Source organism: Leptopilina boulardi, unplaced genomic scaffold (genome assembly GCF_019393585.1).
Source record: "Leptopilina boulardi isolate dan_hultmark-lab unplaced genomic scaffold, ZJU_Lbou_2.1 LbouV2_372, whole genome shotgun sequence".
NCBI classification, from domain to species: Eukaryota; Metazoa; Arthropoda; class Insecta; order Hymenoptera; family Figitidae; genus Leptopilina; species Leptopilina boulardi.
The window spans coordinates 2,904,111-2,930,610 of NW_026137943.1; the positions used below are offsets into that span (position 1 = coordinate 2,904,111).

At 25.8% G+C, this 26,500-nt stretch overlaps 1 protein-coding gene across 1 annotated transcript in view; it reads left to right on the plus strand.

Moving 5' to 3' along the window:
• Positions 1-26,500, plus strand: part of LOC127287770 (polypeptide N-acetylgalactosaminyltransferase 2-like) — a 201,757-nt gene that overhangs the window by 140,077 nt on the left and 35,180 nt on the right. The window contains exons 2-3 of the mRNA XM_051314881.1: positions 7,456-7,625; positions 8,037-8,156. Coding sequence (XP_051170838.1) covers positions 7,456-7,625; positions 8,037-8,156 — 290 coding nt within the window. The remainder of the gene's footprint in view (positions 1-7,455; positions 7,626-8,036; positions 8,157-26,500) is intronic.

The window sequence follows — 26,500 nt, forward strand, 5'->3', positions numbered from 1 at the left end:
TCTTTTGGCCTGCGCGGCGCTAGGTCGATTCTGGGTTGCTGACGCGCAACTTTTCGCTCCGTGCACTGGGGCCTTTCTCCACCGTCCGTGCCTTTGCCTGGGTCTTTCACCTGGGTCTCGCGTTCTATAGTTTGCGTGCGCACGCCTGTCAGCTGACCCTCGGAAAATCAATAATCGGGACATTATTGATTTGACGCGTATTTATTTATCGGGTTCAACAATATTTATTTCATTCGCTTTCACATTACAAAGTAAAGCATAATTCTTTATTTCTTCAGTGCACTGAAGTAAGGGTAAGTAAGTAAGTAGGCTATAAATAAAAGTGGAAATTAGTATTAGTAGAGATTTTTTTTTTTAAGATGAAACGATTAATTAAATGGAAATAGATTATCCATAAATGGATTTAGATTTGACATGTATAACAGTTTAGGACTGCTGGGATTAACTTGGAAGATGAATGGACCTTGTCCCAAATGCCAATTTAGTCAATACGCATTCCCCAATGTTGGATTCTAATACCTATCGAAATTCTCCATTCGACCTTCGATTATTGCTTAAACGGAGGTCATTTCCAGCAATCCCATCTAGGATCCCATTAAGGTCGTTACCACGGCGTCGCACTGACTTTGAACGTCTCCTTTGCGCTTCTCTCTCAGAGGTAAAGGGTTAGAACTGATAATGGCAACAAATTAGAACTGACACTGTAGACCCCCTTGAAATTGCACTGTCCAACATCCACTTTGCTTCGCAAACTTCTCTCTCTCTCTCTCTTATCGCGTGTGTACATGTCTCGACTTGTCTACCCAGTAAGCAAGGTGTAACTCTACTTGTGTACTTTGCCAACTGTCAACACTACTCTCGATTCTCGTAAACAATCCTCGCCAAAGATGCTCGGAAAGTGAAAACAAAAATTGAGACAATCTCTATTTTTTTAAAAATAATAATTAAATAGTAAAAAGTTTGTACGTTTAAGAATTTATTATTAAAAGTAAAAAAAAAGAGAATAAATAATTTGCCCAAAAAAAAAAGAAAATTTTAATACTTGCATTCTTTTTTTGCGACACGGGAAAATGCTGTGAAAAATTTTTCACGCATATTATAGGCGCCTGCTAAGGCCATGATATGAATGGTAGTCCGGGTAAAGTCGTAAGTCACTGGCTCTCGTAGATTTCATGCAGACGAAGAACTGGTATTTCTTCTCGTAATTTTCGCGGGAGAATGAAATTTTCCGGGCATCCCATTTTGCGACAGGCGAGGCGTACAAAAAGAAGAAAATGAGAGAGAGAGAGAAGATGAGGAAGAGAAGTAAAATAAAAGAGTGGTATGAGTAACATGTAAAAGAGAAGGGAAAATAGAGAGAGAGAGAAAGAGAGCCTGAGTATTTTCTAGACTGATGTATTCTTGTGAGTTATATGAAAAGATTTGCATAGAAACCATTCTGGTCAGAATTTACCAGAACACACAAGGGTGGACAGCTGACACTCTCGACATTTTGGTTCTGGGAGAGAGGAAGGGGGGTGTGGTATTAAATTTTGCGCTTTGGATCATTTAGACTATCTGACATTGTGGATATGGCAAAACTTACCATTTCAGCTTTTACGCAACAGAAATTCGCTAAGAGAGAAAGGAGAAAAAAGATTTTTCTAAATCTGCGTGACTCGTAAATTTCACGGAAAGCTCACTGATTACCAGCTTACGTTTGTCTACTTTTCATAAAATACTCTCAGGAAATTCAGAATTATTATTATTATAAAATACTTTCATCTGCACACTAAATTAGTATCATACTATATCTCTAATAAAAACACGACTAATTTAAAAAAAAAAATTAGTTTTTAAGTAAAACTAATTTTAATTGGTGATTTTTACGATTTGGTTTTCTAAAGATATATTTTTTTCTGCATCTGAAACAGAAAAAAAAGAATTAGGTTTCTTATTATGTAATTTCTTCTTTGTGTACATTTTAGGTTAGTATAACCTCATTTCGGAGTCGCGTATTATTTCTAATTGTTAGTATTTTCCAAAAGTTAATAAACTTCACATAAATAAAAAAAAACACCAAAAAAAAGAATTGAGAAATTCAATTGTGAGAGAAAAATGATCGCCACCTATGAGCGCTCAGTGAAACTAAAGTGCGATGCGCAGAAACGTACGCGCACGCGGTAAAATTTGAAAATAATAATTTTATTTCAAGAATACGGTAAATAAAAATTATTTCAGTTAGTATTTTCTAAAATTTAATAAATTTTGAAATAAATAAAATAAAATAAAAACGAAAAGAGAATTAAAAAATAATAAATAATGTTTATTCTGACTCAAGTTACTTATTTAAAATAAGAGATAATTAAAAATTTTAATTAAACTCGAATCTAAATTGCAAATACTAAAGATTCTTGTAATTTTATATAAATTCCAAAATATCACGAGAAATTTAATATTTTTTTTTTTATCATGAAATGAAATTCAAACAATTTGGACATTTTATGTCGTCATCAGTAAATTATTTCTCCTTTTGTGGAACAGTTTATACATTTAAAAGGAGGTTAACGTGAAATTAATTCGCAAATCACCAGCGATAACTGGTGGCACCATGAAACCCTTCAAAGTAGACCCAACCCTGAACAGTGTAAATAGGACGCTTGTGGTTAATGGTCAGGATCGTTTAATGTTGCCGCGATTACTATTTCAAACCACAATTTCCTATAGCAATTTTCATGATTTTCTAATCCTTCAGCATAGAAAACGAAAAACATAAAAAAAATCGATTTTATGCTACAAAAAAAAAAGAAACTAAAAAACAAGAGAATATTGGATCAAAAAAAAAAAAAAAAATATTCGATTATTGTCAGTATTGACATTTATATGTACACATCCATATTCCGCGAATCGCTTTTTATTGTCCATTCCATAAAACTGTCAATAAATTTTTATATATATATTTTTTTTTATTTTCTAAAGTCCCATTAATCATATTATACATTACTCTCGAAAAAAACTCAAGATACGATTATAAAACCGCATTGTAGAATTGGAAATCAGTCAATTATGAGAGAGAGGGGGGGGGTATTATAATTAATTATGGATCCATTTAGCGATAATGGAATTTTTATCCAATCATCCGCACAGCTTTGATCCCCCAAGAGTTTTCAATTCATTTCACCAATATATATATATATATATGTTAAAAAAAGGAAAGAAAAAAAAAGAGTCTTGATCTCTGAGCACAATAAGCGGCGTCGTCGTCTATCGACTCGAGTTTCTGAATAGATGAAGTGAACTGGTGGCAGTAGCAGCAGCTATGCAGGAAAGCCTTCAACAGGGCAATTTAATCTTCCATCAATTCTCATAATTAACCAGCAACAATAGCAATTTTTTTTTATTTTTCTCGATTATCAAACGCAGTCCATTTATATATATATATATATGACCAAAGTTTTAGTTAATTAAAACTTTTTTCCCTATGAATTTTCTTAGTTTTTAATTAAAGAATTAAATTAATGATGAATGTAATGAAAATTTAATAAGAATTTAATGATAATTAATAGTTAATAATAATCAATGATAATTTCGTAATAATTTAATAATAATTGTTGAAATTTTGATCAGAAAATTTTTGATTGAAAAGTAAAATTCGGATATAGGTAAAATTTTTAACCATGACACTGGAACTTGTTTCAGCAAAATGGTACACGCGTCTCGTTGAAACGGATGCAACAGCTTGCCTCACCTCGGCAACCAAGTATCCCATCCGCACTTCCACTTTAATATGTTTCGCGATCCGTGAATTAATATTTCAACATAGTTACGTTAATTCACGTTTTATTCGAAGCGAATTATATTTTTATATATATATATTACTTTGGGTTCTTCACGTTCCACTTCAAATTCAGATATTTCGTTTTGGAATTTTCATTAAAAACACTAAACTCTAATTGCTTTCTTCTACAGTTATTATTTTTAACTGAAAAAAAATTAAACTTTATTGATATTTATAGAAAAATTAGATGCAAAATTAATATTTATTCAAAAAGTATTTAATATCTTCTATTATATTAAGTTAACAAATTTCGAAAAACGACACCGACCCCGTGGCCTCGACACCGTCCTTGAAAAATCTATTTTCAATTATTATTTTCAAATAAATCAAAATACTTTGCATATATGCTTTTAGAAAATCTCACAAACTATTTTTATGTAACATCTTTTTTCAATTTTAACCTGAAAAAGGGTTATTTTAAAATTTTAACCCGAAAAAGGGTTATTTTGCAATTTTTTAAGAATTTTTTTATTTTTTCAATTTTTTATTATTATTTTTTATTATTGATTGTTGTTTTTTCAATTTTTAGTTAGTAACCTATAATATTGTGTCTAATTTTAAGTGTCATTAAAATCAAATGTTTTTAACTTAATAATTTTAACATTTCTTAATTTAAAACGAAACATCTTCTATTATATTAAGTTAACAAATTTCGAAAAACGACACCGACCCCGTGACCTCGACACCGTCCTTGAAAAATCTATTTTCAATTATTTTCAAATAAATCAAAATACTTTGCATATATGCTTTTAGAAAATCTTACAAACTATTTTTATGTAACATCTTTTTTTAATTTTAACCCGAAAAAGGGTTATTTTGCAATTTTTTAAGAATTTTTTGATTTTTTCAATTTTTTATTATTATTTTTTATTATTGATTGTTGTTTTTTCAATTTTTAGTTAGTAACCTATAATATTGTGTCTAATTTTAAGTGTCATTAAAATCAAATGTTTTTAACTTAATAATTTTAACATTTCTTAATTTAAAACGAAACATCTTCTATTATATTAAGTTAACAAATTTCGAAAAACGACACCGACCCCGTGACCTCGACACCGTCCTTGAAAAATCTATTTTCAATTATTTTCAAATAAATCAAAATACTTTGCATATATGCTTTTAGAAAATCTTACAAACTATTTTTATGTAACATCTTTTTTTAATTTTAACCCGAAAAAGGGTTATTTTGCAATTTTTTAAGAATTTTTTGATTTTTTCAATTTTTTATTATTATTTTTTATTATTGATTGTTGTTTTTTCAATTTTTAGTTAGTAACCTATAATATTGTGTCTAATTTTAAGTGTCATTAAAATCAAATGTTTTTAACTTAATAATTTTAACATTTCTTAATTTAAAACGAAATATCTTCTATTATATTAAGTTAACAAATTTCGAAAAACGACACCGACCCCGTGACCTCGACACCGTCCTTGAAAAATCTATTTTCAATTATTTTCAAATAAATCAAAATACTTTGCATATATGCTTTTGGAAAATCTTACAAACTATTTTTATGTAACATCTTTTTTCAATTTTAAGATAAATTTTATACAATATTAATAAGATATTAATTTAAAACATAAATTATATATATAATATACATAAACTACAATAAGTAAACAACAATAAGTACAATTTTAACCGAGCGAGCGTTAGCGAGCGAGGAATACATCGCTAGTTTTATATAAAGATTAAGGACATATAATTTATAAATAAAAATATTTAAAAATGAAATATTTATTTCACTGTTTCAATGATAGCTAACATCATTTTTAAAAGATTTACATTTAAAAATTTAGTAATTTAACTAAATTACTAAATACTTATTACTAAATAAATACTTTTAGTAATTAAAATACTAAATACTTTTTACTGAATACATATTAGTAAATACGTTTAGTTACGAAATTATAAAATACTTATTACTGATTACTTATTAGTAAATACTTTTAATTAGCAAATTACTAAATACTTTTTACTTAATACTTTTAGTTACTTAATTACTAAATACTTTTTACACAATAGTTTTAGTTAATAAATACTTATGACTGAGTACTTATTAATAAATACGTTAGTTACAAAATAATAAAATACTTCTAACTTATGACTAATTAGTAAATACTTTTAGTTAACAAAGTACTAAATACATATTACTAAATTATTTTAGTTACTAAATTATTAAATATTTATTACTAAATACCTTTAGTTACTAAATTACTAAATAATTAATACTAATTACTTTTTACTAATACTTATTACTGAAAACTTATTAGTAAATACTTATAGTTACTAAATTACTAAATACTTATTACTAAATATTTCTAATATTTAAAATACTAAATACTTATTATTAAATACTTCTAGTAATTAAAATATATTATTGAATATTTTCTACCAAATACTTGTAGTAATTAAAATACTAAATACTTATTATTGAATAATCTTTACTAAATACTTTTTGTTGCTAAATTACTAAATACTTGTTACGAAATAGTTTTAGTAATTAAAGTAATAAATACTTATTACTGCAAACTTATTCGTAAATACGTTAGTCAAGAAATTATAAAATACTTATTATTGATATTGTATTAGTAAATACTTTTAATTTCCAAAGTACTTAATACTTCTTTGAATATATTTTTAGTTATTAAATTACTCAATACCTAATACTAAATACTTATTACTTAATACTTATTAGTAAATACTTTTAATTACCAAATTACTAAACACTTATTACTATATAGTAAATACTTGTAGTTTCTAAATTACCAAATAATGATTACTAAAAACTTTTTACTAAATACCTGTTACTGTTGACTTATTAGTAAATACTTTTAGTTACCAAATTACTAAATACATATTAATAAATATTTTTAGTTAATAAATTCTTAAATACTTTTTACTAAATGCTTATTACTGAATACTTATTAGTAAATACTTTTAGATACTTAATTACTAATTGCCTATTACTAAATACTTTTAGTTTCCTATATTACTAAACACTTGCTACTAAATACTTTTAGTTACTAAATAACTAAATACTTTTAGCATGAAATTTTCTATAGATAATTAAATAATTTTAAAATAAATAAAAATTCTGCAAAATAAGATGATTTATGAAAGTTGTAATATAAAATTGAAAATCCATAAATATGCTTTCAATATGTGTTTATTTTCATCAATACATGTTTTCTCTTCACATATGAGTTATCTTCTAACTCTATTCAGTCGTTTAGCCTCTGTCTATCATGAAAGTAAATTGTCAGTGACAGAATATAGTTTTCCTTTATGATAGCAGTTTGTAAAATGTCAATATATTCAATACCTATATATATATATATATATATATATATATATATGATAGAAGATGCGACAATGTTCAATGCTAAAAAGATATATATCAGATAGAGAATTGAGAACAGGCTTAAAAATTTTAATATCACATTCAATGAATTGTCAATAAATAATTTCTCTCAATCTAAATCCAAATAAATTATATTTCTAAATAAAAGAAATATAAATAATATTTTTTTTTTTAATAAATAAATCAAAAGTGATAGTAAAAAAAAAATTATGAAGATAAAAATATTAAATTTTTCTATAACACTATTAAAAATATTGATTATTTTTGTTACAGAATGAAAATAGAGCATTGAGATTAAAGGAACCGGGATCACTGGTACTTTCGAGTGGAAATTCCAATGGTTACATGGACGCAGATGGAACGGCCATCGTCATGTCCTCTGAACTTTTGCCTGCTCCTAGTCCCGATCCCCAAGTTACGTGGAATTATTTCGACGAGCAGGGGTGAGTTTAATACGACTTGGGAATTAGTTATAACGAGCTGCTATCATGAAACGGACATAGTTTACTATTCCGCAATATTCTACTTTTTAATTACATTTTCACTACCGCATATTTCAATATTCATTATTTTCAATATATATATATAATTATTTTCATTCAACAAAAATTACATAAAAACATAACAAAAATAGACTTCTTTATTTATTTAATGTAAAATTTTACTTTTAATTAAAATTTTTGAATAAAATATCCATTTGAATTAAAACAAGAAAGAATGGAATGTTTTTTTATTAAAAGAACAAAATTTTTTTTTTTGATTTTACAATATATATATATATATATATCAGAATGTAAAATCTTTCCGCATAGAGAATTCTGCAGATTTTCCATATTTAAATTACTTTTCCTCAGGTACGTCTCAAGGGGAGGTTTGAGAGTCGGTGAGGACCCTTATGCAAGAAATAAATTCAATCAAGAAGCCTCGGATAGTCTATCCAGTAATCGAGGAATTCCTGACACTCGCAGCCCAATGTAAGTACCATTTATTTAAAAAAAAAGACCCTCTTTGCATTATTTATTTTTTCATTCGAGAATAACTATATGGAAAAAAGTCTTCACCTGAAACAACGATATATTTCATTAAAACAGCGAAAGTTTTCACTATTCTAGAGAAACATATAGATTTTTTTTTTCCGTGAAGAATTTGTCCCAGGAATGTGAATAATATTTTATTGATTTAAAAAAGAATCAACTTTGCAAGATTTTAATTTAAACACTTCTTTTTTTTACAATTGCAGAATTTTTGAAATTGATAAATTAGAAACTCTAATAAAAATTTTATTGAAATTCAAAGTAGAAATTTTAAAAAATATTCCAAAAAGATTAGAGAGAAAATAAAAGAGAATATATGTAAAAGGAAAAAAATAAAAAGCGTATAAAGGTTGTCTACTGGTCCATCAATCCTTTTATTATATAAGTATCGGCAGCTTCGCGCAATGCTCTAGGGAACAATCATTCGTCTCAGATGATTGCCAAGATCACCGCATACCGCAGGGAATTCATGATCCACCATGCCAAACGTGCAATAAAAATGCCCCGGGACTTAAATTAAAAAAAAAAAGAAAAAACATTTTAAAACAAGTCGCTTGCCTTGAAACCGACAAAATCGTTATTTTATTTTTAAATAAAAAAAAGTAAATAAATAAACTTCTAAAAAAAATTAAAGAAGATGGTTTCAATTCCTAAGGAATCAAATGATACCAAAAATTTAGTTAGAAATATTTTTGATTAAAAGAAAAATTTAAGAAGCAAAGATAAATATGTTTCAATTCCTAAAGAAGTAAATGATAAAAAATTTATTTGCAAACATTTAAAAAATGTGTTATTCTCAAATATTATTCTTCTAAAAATCAAAGAGAAACAATTGAGAAGTTTAATTGTGAGAAAAAAATGATCGCCACCTATGAGCTCTTAGTGGAACTAAAGTGCGATGCGCAAAAACATACGCGCACGCGGTAATATTTAAATTTTCACCGAAAGCTCACTGATTACCAGCTTACGTTTGTCTACTTTTCATAAAATACTTTCAGAAAATTCGGAATTATTATTATAAAATACTTTCATCTGCACACTAAATTAGTATCATACTATATCTCTAATAAAAACACAACTAGGAAATGACTAATTTAAAAAAAAAATTAGCTTTTAAGTAAACTAATTTTAATTGGTGATTTTTACGTTGGGAGAGGAAAAAAAATTACGATTTGGTTTTCTAATGATATATTTTTTTCTGCATCTGAAACAGAAAAAAAAGAATTAGATTTCTATTTATTATGTAATTTCTTCTTTGTGTACATTTTAGGTTAGTATAACCTCATTTCGGAGACTCGTATTATTTCTAATTGTTAGTATTTTCCAAAAGTTAATAAACTTCACATAAATAAAAAAAAACAAAAAAAAGCGATTGAGAAATTCAATTGTGAGAGAAAAATGATCGCTACCTATGAGCGCTCAGTGGAACTAAAGTGTGATGCGCAGAAACATACGCGCACGCGGTAAAATTTGAAAATAATAATTTTATTTCGAGAATCCGATAAATAAAAATTATTTTAAATTGTTAGTATTCTGCAAAATATAATAAATTTTGTAAGAAATAAATAAATATTTATAAATAATAATAGAAAAACATAAAAAAAACACGAAATAAAAGATAAAATATATATTTTTTCAGTTGTAGCAAAAATTGTCAAGTGAAACTGTTACAAAGTCAAATCTTATTTCTTATACAGTTTGTAAAATCTAATGCTTCCGGTGAAATTTTGTGCCAAGAGACACTTTTCTCTTATTTTCTTTTACGAAAGCGGAGAATCAAATCCCATTTCCAATCCCCCTAGTATATATATATACTATATCGTGGCGAGAAAACGGACAAAAATAAAACTGAAGACAATTGACTTGGTGATTTTTAGAAAGAAGTAGAGAAGTTAGAAAATGGTCGATAGACTCTACTGGACCCGCAAAACTTTCTATTCTTTGTGTGTGTGTATATATATATGTGGGGAAAACATGAACGACAGTTTTACTCGATGGTGGGATTTTGCTTCGCGAACTCGCGTCAAGGAAATCCACCGTGAAAACGGGAAATCACAGGAGAAGCAATGGAATTGAGTTTTGCCAAGTTTAAGAGAGTCACACCTAATGGTATTGCCTACTTGGAAAATCCGCAATGTCAAAGGTTGCATTCAATGTCCGGGATAAAAGAAAATAAAAAACAATATTTCCCATGACAATAAAAAAAATTTCAAAACATTTTTTTTTTTTTTTTAATAATTAACATTTTTTCTTTGTCTAATATTTTTAAAATTTATCATATTTTTGTTTTTATTATCCTTTTTAATTAACTTTATAGTGTTGTATTTTCCCCTTTTTTTTTGTCTGCTTGCAAAAACGAAGAAAAGAATTAAGCAAAAAACTTAATTACTGGATTAAATGTACATGTTCATATTATCTGTTTCTCGTGGTATTTTTTTTTTATACGAAACAAAAAGCTGAATACAATGAGAATTCTTTTTGTAACAGAAAAAATTATTTATTAAAATTAAAGTATTTAATTAAATAAAATTATTTCTTTTTACAAAAAAAATTGTTATTATTTTCTATTGGAAGATTTTATTGAGAACTTATTTAGTAAACTTTTTTTTTTAAAGTAGAGAAATAAAAAAAAAATAGTTTCTTTTTTGAAAAAAAAAACAACTTTTATAAAGTTTCTAGCTTGAACTCAAAAGTAAAGCAGCCGCTCAAATCGAGTTTCTTTTGCAAGTATTCGATATCTTTTTTTTTTGCTAGGTGTGTGTGTGTGTGTCGGTGTATATATCCTGACGGAAGCGAGTTATTAAAATGCTTCACGTGGTCTCAAAAGTCCCCGGGGGTGTTCTCGGCGAATGCCAGAGGATACTGAATGCAATCCAGTGCCATGTGGCAGAGCGCGCAGTCTTTCCGTTGCATTAAACATACGAAAGGGAGCTTTGCTCCAAGAAAAATTGAGATTAAGGCAATACGAGAGCATCTCAAACTTATTTGTAGACTGAATTTCGAACAAGAAATTGAGAAAATTGAACTGCACTGAATTTTATCTAATTTCTTTTATTAGAAAATTCTCTACAAAAAACAAATTATTATTTATCATTATACAACAAAATATATTAAAGTAGTAAACAAAAATAGTATATGATTTTTTTTTAAATTAAAAATATTTTAATTTTCCAAAATATTTTGTTTAGATTCTTAATTTTATTTAAAAATTATATATTACATTGTATTCTAAAATATAATTGTGTGAGAGAAAATTGATTACCACCTATAAGCGCTCAGTGGAACTAAAGTTCGATGCGCAGAAACATACGCGCAGGCGGTAATATTTAAAAATGATAACTTCACTTTGGGAATATTATTAATAAAAATTATTTTCAATTGTTAGTATTTTCCAAAAGTTAATAATAAACTCCAGATAAGTAATACAAAATAAAAAAAAACACAAAAAGAGTGATAAAATATATATTTTTTTTTAGTTGTAGCAATAATTCTCAAGTGTAATTGTTAAAAAGTCAAATTTTATTAGTTAAAAACATTTTTAAAAAATTATTCTCAAATATTATTATTCGAAAAATAAAAAAAAAAACGATTGAGAAGTTTAATTGTGAGAGAAAAATGATCGCTACCTATGAGCGCTCAGTGGAACTAAAGTGCGATGCGCAGAAACACACGCGCACGCGGTAATATTTAAAACTTTAAAATATAATTTTATAAAATATAAATCATAAATGTATATAAAATAAAATAAAATATAATATAATAATATATTATTTATAATTATAATATAATACTGAATTAAATTATTGTTTACTTTATTAATTAAAATTATTTGTCTAATTTCAATTAATTGCAATAGCATGTTTTCGTAATGTTTAGAATAGAATTCTCATTTCAGTGTAAGATAGATTTTTTTTTTGCTATCAATTTTCAATGAAATAACCGCCTCCCTTGGAATGGTGACTTTTTACTTGGAAAATCATGATATTCTTCTGATGATATATATTGTAAAGGAATAAAGAGTTGATTGACTTCCACAGATAAGCATCCTGTGATCAGTTTCCTTTTTCTATGTTCAGTCTTGATTACAATGAAATTGAATCAAATAGTGCAGAAGAGAAATGATCAATACCGATTTATCTTCAGAATATTTTTTTTAATAATTTCCTCTTTATTTTCTAAAAAAAAATTCAATATTCTTTATTATTATATTTTATCAATTAATTAAAGAATAATATTATTCAAACACATATATAGAGGAGAATTAATACAGATTCTCGTATGTATAATATAATTCTAATCCGAAACAGGTAATCCTTTATGAACATAGACGTGAGATGCCTAAACAGTCTCAGATGTCCGTTCTTGACAGTTAGTTATGCAAATGTCGAATGTGTTGATATCACCAATATGAGTCAACAGGTTGAAGATTGGCCTGCTTCAAATTTATTGATTAGAGAGCTTAATTTCATTGGATGCTCAAAATCAATTAAGAATGAATATTCTATTTGAATATTTAATTATATGACTTATCTGTGGTAAATATATTTAAAAATAGTTCACATTTCAATATGTATATATATTGATTTTACTGGCGTTGTTATATTAATGTTTCACTGAAGCCTCTAATACATATATATACAAACATTAATGTGATTAAAAAAAAAATTTTAATTAAATCATTAATTAAAAATTAAAAAATACATAGATTATAAGTCATTTTGACTGACTATAATTGATTGTAATCGATTACAACTGATTACAACTGATTACAACTGATTACAACTGATTATAACTAATTCTAACTAATTTGACTAATTATAAATGATTGTAACTAATTAAAACTACGGATAGCCAAAAAAAGAGAAATTAAAAAAGTGTCTGACAAACAATTATTGTAACTAATTATTACTGATAACTACTGATTACCACTGATAATTACTGATAACTATTAATAGTTACTGATAGGTACTGGGAATTATTAATAACTACTGATAACTACTGATAATTACTGATAAATTTATATCTGCCTTACATTGATTGTAACTAATTATTACTTATAACTACTGATTACCACTGATAATTACTGATAAATTTATATCTGCCTTACATTGATTTAACTAATTATTACTGATAACTACTGATTACCACTGATAATTACTGATAAATTTATATCTGCCTTACATTGATTGTAACTTATTATTACTGATAACTACTGATTACCACTGATAATTACTGATAACTATTAATAGTTACTGAAAGGTACTGGGAATTATTAATAACTACTGATAACTACTTCTAATTACTGATAATTACTGATAAATTTATATCTGCCTTACATTGATTGTATCTAATTATTACTGATAATTACTGATTACCACTGATAAATAATTATAACCACTGATAGTTACTGATACCTACGGGTAATTACTGATAATTACTGATAATTACTGATTACCACTGATAAATAATTATAACCACTGATAGTTACTGATACCTACGGGTAATTACTGATAATTACTGATAATTACTGATAATTACTGATAATTACTGATAATTACTGATAATTACTGATAATTACTAATAATTACTGATTCTAACTGACTTTTACTACTCAAATCCAAAAAAACAAAAGAGCTGAACACAATGTAAGACCTAAAACTAATGATTACTGCTAAAAAAGTAAAAATTTTTAAGTCAGACAATGTTTTAAGTTCTTTTTTTGATCAGGAGTAGCTTAGTAGTAATTTTTCGAATTCTCACCATTTAAGTTTCAGTCAGACGATATAATTTTGAAAAAAATTCGATGCTTTCGTTATCAATAGTAGTAGTTAGTTTTTCTGAGACAATATTTAAAATTAATTATATATACAAGAAATAAATATCAGTCTTCAATTTTCCTCTAATAATTGTAAATCGACACTTTTATTCGAATAAGAAATTATTGTTATTAAACACCAAGAATAGTTAATTCAAATGAAGTGAAGTTATTAAAAAAAAAAAAAAACCTCAATATTATAATTTATAACAGTCGATCATGTAAGTCATCATCTTCTCGAACCCTCTAAGTTTTAATTTCAAAAACCACTATAACTTTTAGTATAGAAATTCAGAGTTTCACTCAGAAGGAGTTGGATAACGCTATGTATATATATATATATGTGTGTACGTTTCCTTAATATCGCGAGCTCAGCATCAAAGTTTTAGTGCGGAGACAATGAATCGTAAGTACCACAATTATTGCTCTCTGGTATCAGTTGAACCACCCTCAGTGCAGATTTTTCAGTTTAACAGATGGAAGACCAAAAAAAAAAGAAGAGAAAAAACCAAAAAATGAAAAGGAAAACCGTCTGCCAAAGTGACGTATATATATAAAACTCGTGTGTGTATGTGTTCAACGTCAGCGGTTAAAACGATAAAAAAATGCGAAATGGAGAAGAACTATAAGAGCTTAAATATAAGGAATGGGTCTCTCTTACCAGCGATAAACTTTACGAGGCCTCATTGCAGACTCTCATTCTACGATATCAAGAGACTAGAAGGAGCTTCTCTTGATTAAGTGTTCTTATTAAATTCCTTCTCCTTTACGATTCTTCAAAATTTTCAATTCAACCTATATATTCAATGAAAATACTTGTCATTATGAGAAACAATCTTATTCAAAAATTATATGATTAATTTATAAATTCCACTTTTGTTAAAAAAAAAATTAATTTTTTTTTCAGCTCTATAAAAATGAATTTTTATTAATAGAATAAGATTTTATGAATGGAAACCGATAAATTTTCAAAATCAAATGTTTATTTCGTTCGTAAAATTGTAATGTCTTGTTTCGTATATATAGGTTCGATATTTATTATTTCTATTGTTGAATTTGAATTTTATTGGAAAAATATTTATGGTAATGAATAAATTTATGTATTAAAATGCAAAATTCACTTTCAAGAGCAATGAATTATGCAATATCTGAAGTACATGAAATTACATTTCGACAATTATACATAAAGATATGTATATATATATATATATATAGGTTAAGTCAGCTGTAAACTATACTCAAAGTACTGAACGTTATAGTCTACTCTAAGCTCCATCACGTCAGACTAATCAAAACTTTGGAACCATCTTCAATTGACGTTCAAGTATCAGTTTAAGGTTCCTCGTAAAGTTTAGTTAGACTCGACCACTGTGATGGTCTTAATCTCTTATGAAACGACTCATCAATGGTTTTATACACATATATATATACAAGTATTATAATGAGTGTAACTTCCATAAGTTTGCATACTATTATATAATCTTTAAGAATCAATTAAATAATTACTTTGATTAAATAATTATTACTCATAACTATTTCTATTATATCGTATAAATTTTAAACATTGAAAAATTATTTAACAAAGTACAAATTATTATTTTATTATAGAAATCTTAAAGAAAATTAAAAAAAAAGTCTATTCTATTTTAAAGAAATATTCGATTCTATTAAAGAAATATTTATTTCTTTAATTTTACAATAAATAAAAATAATTTCAAATTTTTGTCTGATTGAAACTTAGATTTAATACTGAAATGATGAGAAATCGAAAAATCATTGTCTGACTAAAACTGTCAATGACTACTGATTCACAAAGTACGAGAATTGATGTCTTTGTCTGACCCTAAGTGGATATTACTACTGATGCGAAAATTATTATAATAATAATAACAAGATTGCGAAAAAAAACTTGTCTGACTAAAACTGACTATTTCTACTTATACGTGATTACTATAACTATAGTATACTATAATTACTATAACTTCGAACCGTGTCTAATTGAAAGTAACTATTACTACTAATAAGAAAATTACAGGAAATAAAAGCGTTGTCTGACTAAAACTAACTTTTACTACTGATTTAATAAAAATGAGAAAAATTTTTTATTTCTTCTATGTAATTACTGATATGATAAGAATTCTAAAATTTTCCGTCTGACTGGAAACTGTCATTTACTACTAAATTACAAAGTACAATAATTAACGTCTGACCATAATTGGATATTACTACTGAAACGAAATTTACAATAATAACGACAAGATTTGGAAAAAAAATTATCTGACCTGAACGGACTGTTTCTACTTATATGTTATTACTATAACTTCAAAAGTTGTCTGACTGAAACTGACTATTACTACTAATAAGAAAATTATGGAAAAAGCGTTGTCTGACTAAAACTAACTTTAACTTCTAAATAAAAAAAATGAGATTTTTTTTTCTTTCCACTCACTAAGAGAAAGAAGATAAGAATTCTAAAAATTTCCTGTCTGACTTATACAAAAGCTAATTTAATAATTTTTTTAAATACTCGTCTGACTTAAAGTAACTATTACTACTCGTTTCCAAATTACAAGCACTTAAAACGTTTTAATTAAGTAAAATTTACTACTGATGTGAAAATTTCTAATGATTTGAAATTGAATTAGAAAAACTATCGTCTGACCATGAACTGATCTTTACTACTGTAATAATAACTATTTTCCAAATTTCCAACTATTTATACTACTGATTCGTACTACGGATTAAAAAAAAAAAATTTCTACTTAAATAGTCCTTTAGTACTAAATAATCAAAACATTGTTTGAATTAAAGTGAACTTTACTACTAATTTAAAAAAAATTTTAGCCAAATACTAATGTCTGACTAAAGCTGAAATTCACCACTGACTCTGTAAGAACTTGAAAAGACATTGTCTGACCTAAATTGACTTTTACTACTCATACTCAAAAAAAGGAGAACTTAAAACATTGTCTGACTTAAACTTTTTTTATTTTTCTTATTATCATGAATATTTAGTTTCAGTTCTTACATCGTCTTCAGATGCTTTGTATTTTGGGTATTAGAAGTAATAGTCATTTTAGGTCAGACAAATTTTTTTTCAATAATTACCAGTAAGTATCAGTAGTTATTAATAATTACTAGTTGTTATCAGTAATTATCAGTGGTAATCAGTGGTTATCAGTAATTACTAGTAGTTATTAGTAATTATCAGTGGTAATCAGTGGTTATCAGTAATTACCCGTAGGTATCAGTAACTATCAGTGGTAATCAGTGGTTATCAGTAATTACTAGTAGTTATCAGTAATTATCAGTGGTAATCAGTGGTTATCAGAAATTATCAGTAGTTATCAGTAATAATTAGTTAAATCATGTAAGGCAGATATAAATTTATCAGTAATTAGCAGTAGTAATCATTAGTTATTACTAATTATCAGTAGTTATTAGTAATTTTCAATAACTTTCAATAATTATCAGTAATTATCAGTAACTGTTAGTGATTATCAGTAATCATTAGTAATTACCAGTAATTTTCAGTAGTTTTTAGTAGTTATCAATAGTTATCAGGAGTTATCAGGAGTTATCAATAGTTATCAGGAGTTATGAATAGTTTTCAGTACTTTTCAGTAATTATCAGTCGTTATCAGTAATACTTAGTTAAAATCAATATAAGGCAGACATAAATTTACCTAACACTCATCTTATCAGTTACAAAGACTTGTATAAAATATTTTTTTGATAATTATTGAAAAAAAATTAATTAATATTTCATAATCAAATGAATATGAAACAATTATGTCTCAAATAACATAACCGAGTGTAAATGACTTTATAATATAACTTTATCAAATTTTAAAATAACTGCATCCAAGAGATGTTTATTAAATTCACATTAAATGCAGTTATCATTTATTACTGACTATTTTAGCATTAAATAGATGATTTTGATCACTTTATTATGATATCGCCTGTATCAATAATAATATTAATATAATATAAAATTATTTAATCAAATGAAGAACAGAGGAATCCAAATAAATTAAAGCTATATCCTCTAAATTAACAATCAATTTCTATCTCATAATTATATATATAGCATTTTTTAATTTAATGATTCGTTAGACTATTATGATTATTAGTTACAATAACGCTAAGGTTATTTATTTGTTAATTTTACAATTGTTGATTAATTATATATTATTAAATTATCACAATTAGATGATTATTGTTATAAAACACTTGTCAATTAGTTTTATTTAGTCAATAATTTTCCAATGATTTTAATTAACTATTTATCATGTTTCTCATAATCATAAATAATAATGATAATAATTAATAAATAAAATTGTTTCTCATATTTAAATAACGATAAATAATTGAAAAAATAAAAAATATCGTTTCAATAATTTGTATTAAATTGCCTCTTTTTTTTAACTGTATTATTTTGTTTTGAAAAACAACTGTGATTTTGTTATTAGCTTAATCCTCTAAGCACTGTGTGAAATACACCATTTTATTTTTAAAAATAAATAAATTCGTTTTAATCTTTTTTTTTTTTTTTTTTTTTTTTTTTTATAGTGACGATCGAACGAAACGAAATTTTTTCCTGATTAACGGAACTTTTATTGTTGTATTTTATTGAGAGACGAGAGAGAGAGAAAGAGAGTGAGGGTTTGGGAATGGAGAGGTATATAGCGCTTTTTTTCCCACCTCTTTTCGAATGAAATAGCATCTAGCGGAATGAAAACTCGCAGCAATTGCGAGGGCGGACAACTCGTTACGGCCGAGTTGTTGTTAACGTTTGGTACTGCGGGTAATTAGGGAGGTGCTCGTAAATAGTTCATCCTCAGGTCTTCAAGAATCTTGCCACGGGGAAACAAATGAGAATAAAAACGTGATTACTGGCTCTCATTATTATTTTCAGACGGATTATATATATGAAAATGTCTAGCCAAGAGGGCTTGATAAAATTTCTCTGAATTATATATATATATATAAACGTAAAATAAGTTTTGCTTTTACAAAAAGATAAAAGGCGAGCAACAAGTCGTCATAAAAGAAAAAAGTTTATTTGATTCAAGTAAATATTTATTTGATTCAAGTAGATATTTATTTGATTCAAGTAAATATTTATTAGATTCAAGTAGATATTTATTTAATTCAAGTAAATATTTATTTAACTCAAGTAAATATTTATTTGATTCCAGTAAATATTTATTTAATTAAAGTAAATGTTTATTTGATTCAAGTAGATATTTATTTAATTCAAGTAAATATTTATTTGATTCAATTAAATATTTATTAGATTCAAGTAGATATTTATTTGGTGCAAGTAAATATTTATTAGATTCAATTAGATACTTATTTGGTTCAAGTAAATATTTATTTGATAATAGTCTCACACCCAGAGAAATGATTTATTTGATCCAAATAAAATATATTTGAATTAAATAAACATATATATATATATATTTGTCTCAGAGCTTACTAACTTATTTATTTGGCGTAAATAAAAATTTTATTTGTCATAAATAAATCTTTCTTTGGCTCAAATAAATTTTTTATTTAAATGAAATAAAATATATTTGCAACAAATAAAAAGTGTTCGTAGACTCAAAGACAAATATTTCTTTGAGTGAAGTAACCAATTATTATTTGAGTGAAATAAATTTTTTTTCAGTATGTATATTGTTTTAAATAAAAAATGATTTTATAAAATAATTTCGAAAAAAAAGAAATAAAATTATACAGAAGCAAAACAACAACGTTTGTGAGAAAAAAGTTAGAAATTAATTTTTAAAATATGAACAAAGATTTTTATTATACTTTCTTTTTTTTCTGTCCATATATAAGATGAAACTTCAAGGCTGTACTTGCGCGGACTTTTATTGAAATTACCCTGCTAATGAATTTACAAAGGAAATAACATGAATTATCTTTTTATTAAAGTTTTCGCTAAAGATATGAGAAACATGGAAAATAATTTGAAAAAGTTTTTTTTATTTAATAACTTTATAGATAATTTTAAAAATAATTGGCAAATTTAACTTTTTGATTGTGAGGATAGAGAAGACAAAAAAAAAAAAAAGTTTCTTGACGTTATTATGATATCGCTATTTTCCGCCTGAGAAACACTGAGAAAATATATATAATATTTATCACAGGGACAAATAAATATTTGTTTTAAATAAATTTTTTTTTTTAATTAAAATAATTTTATTTGATTTATATAAAAATTTTATTTGCGCTAAATAAAATTTTCTTTGTGTTAAATAAAATTTTATTTGTGTTAAATAAAATTCGATATTTAAGATAAAGTAAACGTTATTAGATTCTGAGAAAAATAAATTTTTATTTGATTCAAGAAAATTTTTATTTGTTACCAATAAATGCAATGTAAAATATTTAGCTAAAGTAACTAAATATCAGCTAAGGTGAAACAAACAGTAAAATGGTATATTTGAGCCTACTAAATCATTTATTTGTTGTAAATATATTTTATTTTATTTAAATAAAAAATTTATTTGAGCCAAAGAAAAATTTATTTATGACAAATAAAATTTCAATGAATCCTTATTTATTTATTATTTTATTTATTTATTGTAATACTTAATAAAAATGTAATATTTTAATTTAGTAAAATTTGTATTTAACATTATTTTATAAAATATTTCTAAAAACATTTGCGCTATGTTTAATTTTGAAGGTGCATTTTGCAGAGTTACCATTCCTTTAGTTTATTTAGAAACTAAGGGATATTAACTTAGACAAATGCAAATGTCTACTTAGAGCAAAGTTGTCTTTTCTTGAAACAAACACACCCTTTCAGGCTCTCTAAACGTCTTCTACAAACTACTCTCTCTCTCTCTCTCTCTCTCTCCCTCTCTCTCTCTTTATATGTATATATATCTTTGTTACAGCAAAACATTACGCTAGTAAGCATTTTACAACTAAAAAAACTTTTAACAAAAGAAAACCATAATAAAAAAAAATTAATGTTTACATTGCGTTTTTTCTTTTTATATTTAGTTTCTTATTTTTTTTTATAAAAAAATTTTATTCAACTTTTTAATTCACACAGAAATTATTTTATTCGCAACTATTTGAGATAAATAAAATTTATTTGAAGCAAATAAAAATATATTTGAAACAAATAGAAAAATATATTTGTAGCAAGTAAGAATAATATTTGTCTCAGAGCCCGAAATAACGTTTTATTTGTTTTAAATAAAAAAAAATTAATTTATCAAAAAAATTCTATTTAGGGCAAATAAAATTTTTATTTAACTCAAAATAAAATTTATTTGAAACAAATAATTATTTATATATTTGGCTCTGAGAAAAATATATCCTTTTCTCTATGGGTGCAGTAAAAACCTGAAAATCAAATTAATTGTTTAAAGTTTCTATAAGATAAATTAAAAGTTAAAAATTTTTAAGAAATATTTGATAGAACTTTTATAAAAAGTTGCTTTCAGAAACTGTGTATATATATAAATACTTTCTTTAAAGAAAAAAATCGATTTACTGATTCGCTTTCAAGAAAAGCCAGTGAAGAATATTGACGAAATGAAATTCTATAAGAAGATAAAGTTAACAAAGGTTCGCGAATTTCGAACGAAAGAACGTGATAAGAAATATTAAATTGAAATAATTTTGTAGGAAAACCTTTATTTCATTCTTTTTTTTTATTCCTTTTTCTTTTTGTATTTCTTTTGAAAAGTTTTTAAAATCGTCTCTATAGTTACATAAATTGTATGATAACATTATAATAAAATTATGAATTTTTATTAACTTCAAAAAACAAGAAAAAAAATATCATTAAAATTATTATTTGAAAAAAAAGAATTGAAGAAAATAATATACTTATTCTCATATTATATATATGATGGAGAATGTAAAAAGGAAGTATTTAAAAACAAAAATGAAAGTTTCAAATAATTTCATTTAACTTTGAATAAAAAATAAAAAAAGCGTAGAAAATCGAAAAAAAAAAAATATTTTTTTTTCTCTTATAAAAAAAATATATGCGCCTGAATATTTAAGTTTAACGAGCACAGCTGGCGTTGCATTATAGCTGAGTTCGTCTATTGCAAAGGTCAAAGGTCTTTTATTTCCACATGGATGATTCTTGCGTATTATTCCTCTTCCTTTTGTTAAATTTCAAACGTTTGTGATTTAATATAATGTATAACAATATGTGTCATATTTATTTTAATACCAATAATGGAATATAAAATAAAATACAACGCTTTAATCCATTGAAAATTAATAAATATTTACTTGAATTAAATAAATATCTATACTTAAATCAAATAAATATTTACTTGAATTAAATAAATATCTACTATGGAAATGAAATACAGTGGAACCTCGATTATCCGAACCTCTATTATCCGAACCGAAAAACATTTTATCCGAACTTCTATTATCCGAACTATTTTTTGGCCTCCCGAATTTTAAATTTTATTTTCTCTATTTATTTTATCATTCAAAGCAAAATAACTAAATTTATGCCAAAAAAAATCTTAAAAATTTCCGAATTTTCTGAGTTTTTAATATATTATTAATTAATATATATTTACATATATGTATATACTTATGTATATTTAAAAACATATGTATTAAGTTAAATATATAGTTCAACTGTACATTTTTTTACTTTAATTATTAAAAAAAATTAAAATCTTTATTATCCGAATTTTCGATTATCCGAACCCGGCCTTGCCTAGATTAGTTCGGATAATCGAGGTTCCACTGTAAATATCTATTCTCTAAATCTGAATTAGTAAAAATGTTTACTAATTTAAATTAGTGGCTCAATTTTTGATTTAGAATTAGTTAAATTTTATTATTAGAAAAAGTTACTAATAATTTGTAAAAATTTACTAATTCAGAAGCAAAAAGTGAGTCACTAATTCAAATTAGTTAACATTTTTATACTAATTCAGATTTAGAGACTACTTGAATCTAATAAAAAATTTACGTGAAACAAATAATTTTTACATATTTAACTTAATTAAATTGTATTTGAACCAATAATAATTTTCTATATTTGAAATAAATACCATTTAATTGACTGAAATAATAATTATTTAATAAAAATAAATATTTATTTAATAATAGTTAAGTAACCGATTATTTGAATAAAATAAATTTTTTTCAGTGTATATACTATTACATATGTAATAAAAAATGCAATACAAGTTTTCAGTTCAATTTTATATATATATAATATTGATTGCAATTTTTATTTATTTTGATCTCACCTCACGTTCAAAACGTGACCCGATCTTGAAAAAGTTTCTTAGAATTGTAGGGTTTCCTTCTTTCATTACCTTCTTAAAGAGATTGGTCGACGCTTTTTTTGTTTTATTTTTTTTTTTTAGAAAAATATTAACAAAAAAATTATAGGAAATTGATAAAGTTGCGACAAACTTAAAAATATTTGAATTTTTTCAGTGAGGGGGGATTTTCATAGCATAATTTAGATAATAAATAAAAATAAAATAAATAATAGATAATTTTGATAAAATATATATATTGTGCAGTTAATTATCAATAAAAAAAATCAGTGTTTGAAAAGTAATTTAAAACTAATTTTAGTTGAATTTCGGAGAAAATAAAAGTAAAATGTGCTATAGGGGGGAAAGCTTTCGTTATTACATAGAGCCTTTCTGTATTAGGCGATGTCTCTCCTTCCTTTCTTTTCGGTTTGGAAACTCATTACCTCAGTTTCGAGCGGGTGCGAGCTTTCTTCTGGAAGACGAGCAAGCAGCTTCGAATTGTTCAGAGAAAACGTATTAAAGCCAATTTCGACGCGATCGCACTTCTGAAGTAGTTTCCTTCCCCTATTCCTTCATTCAAGTGACATATATATATATATATATACCCTAGCGACAATCTTAAAAAAAAAAAATAAAATAAACAGCAATATTCAAAAAAGCAACCCACTTGGAAAGATTCCCCGGAAAGTGCCCCCTGGAGGTTCTATCAGAATTCCGACGGAGTTCTGACTAATTTAATTAGTCGGAATTAGTCGAATTAGTCGAATTTAATTCCGATTAATTTTTTTTCAAAATTTTTAGATTCCTAATTCCGTTGGAACTCCATCGGAATCCCATCGGAAATTCTTTGGAACTCCGTTGGAATTCCGACGGAATTACGTTGGAAGTTCCGGCGGAATTCTGATAGAACCTCCAGGGGGCACTTTCCGGGGAATCATTCCAAGTGGGAAAATTCAGAGTCCTCGCAGAAATTGATAAATTATTTTCCAATTATCTATACCGCATATATATATATATATATATATATATATATATATATATCGATTGCATTCAAAACTGAATCGGTTTCAGGATAATTTTGTGGTCCAGCTAAAATGCGAACCACACTCGATTTAATATTGCAGTGCAAACCGCTGATGACATTTTACAAAAGTAAACTTTCATTATGTATTTTTAATAAAGTGAATTAATTTATTGATTTATTTCCATTTTTTATGTATATGTAAATTACGTTTTTGATTTTGATTTAAAAAAACAAAAAATTCACAAAATTTTTAAACATTTTACAAAAAATATTTACAAAAATGAAAAATAACAGGACTCTAAATGGCGTGTATTTAAAAATATTCTCATGCATTTTATTCTTAAAGTAAGAAATAAAATAAGAAAATAAAATAAGAAAGAATTTTTAAAAACTATTTTCTTAATTTAACACCGAAAACGAAATAAATTCTTGAAAGTAGAGGAAAATTCCTCTTGCGAAAATCCTCTTCAATCAATAATATTACTCTTAATCGGAGAGTATTTTCCTCTTATTTTATAAGAGGAACATAAAGAATAATCCTATTAAAATAAGAGGAATCCTCTTAAGTCAAGAATTATATTTATATTTATATATATATTTAACTGAAAATCAGTAGAATTCTTACTGAATTAAACAGTAAACATCTGCATTATCATTAATTGGTAAAACAGACAGTCAATTCTGTTTTACCGATTACTATAATAAACTGTTAAATCTGTATTATCATTAATCGGTAAAACAGATTTGACTATGTCAATCATTAAATCAAATTCTACTGAATTCGGACCAAATAATTTCTATATTTGTAACAAATACTATTTAATTGACATATAAATACACTCAGAGAAATGTTTTATTTGAACCAAATACAATATATTTGAGTTAAATAAACGTACACTGAAAAAAAAAATTTATTTGATTCAAACACCGGTGTATTTGGTTATTATCAAATAAATATTTACTTGAATCAAATATTTCAGTATTTGAAGCAAATACCATTTATTTGATTCAAATAAGAAATATTTGATTCAAGTAAATATTTATTTGATAACAACCAAATACACCGGTATTTGAATCAAATAAATTTTTTTTTCAGTGTATATTTGTCTGACAGCCTACTAATCCATTTAACTGGTGTAAATAAATTTTTTTCTTTAAATCAAATAAAAATTAATTTAAATCAAATAACTATTTATTTGATTTGATTTGATTTTGATTTTGATTTGATATTTATTTGATTCAAATAAAAATTTATTTGAGTCAAATAAATATTTATTAAGCTCTGAGTCAAATATATCATTTCTCTGGATGTAAATAGTAATAAATAAACAAACAAATAAATAAATAATAATACAAAAAAAGAAAATGAAAATAACAATAATGGTAAGCCAAAACAGTATTTTACGAAAACAAGGAACATTACCCAAAGTTAACAGTGTAGACAAAACAAAATAAAAAAAAAAAAAAAAACTCAGGCAAAGTAAGTGGAAACCATAATAATGTTTGGTCGGAGGAAAATGAGATCGCCACCAGGAAAAAAAAGAAAGAATAGCAATAAAAGTCCTTAAAAACAGTATTTTTCACGTATAGGTAGAAGACAAAATATATAAAGTTGTGAAAAAAATTTAAAGAAGCAAAAAAAAAACATTCATGCAATACGAAAGAAAGGGGGGGGGGTTGGGGGGTTGGGATTAAAGCTTAAAAGTTGAGGGCGATTGCGGTGTTGCGAGAAATTACGATGGCAGCTGCAAAAAGAAAACCTTAAGACACGTCTTGAGTTGAGTGAAGAGAGAGAGAGAGAGAGAGAGAGAGAGAGAGAGAGAGAGAGAGAGAGAGAGAGAGAAACAGAAAGGGGGGGAGAGAAAAAAGACTCTTTTCTGAAAACTTATGCGAAATTAGATTTTAAATTCCGTTGCCTTTTCTGTGCGCGCTATTGCGCCAACGCCACCACAGTGGCGCGTCGAAATTGCAAGAAAGGGGGGGAGAAGAGAGAGAGGGAGAGTAGAAGTGTGAGCTTGATGTGGGTGTGAGCGCGCTTAAGCACAAGCAATTCTCTCAAGAGTTATGTCCTGCGGCCAAGCTAAGGAACGAAAACGAGAGCGGAAGAACGTAGAATGGAAGAAAAGATGTGAAAGTACCGGAGAAAAGGATTATTTTACAT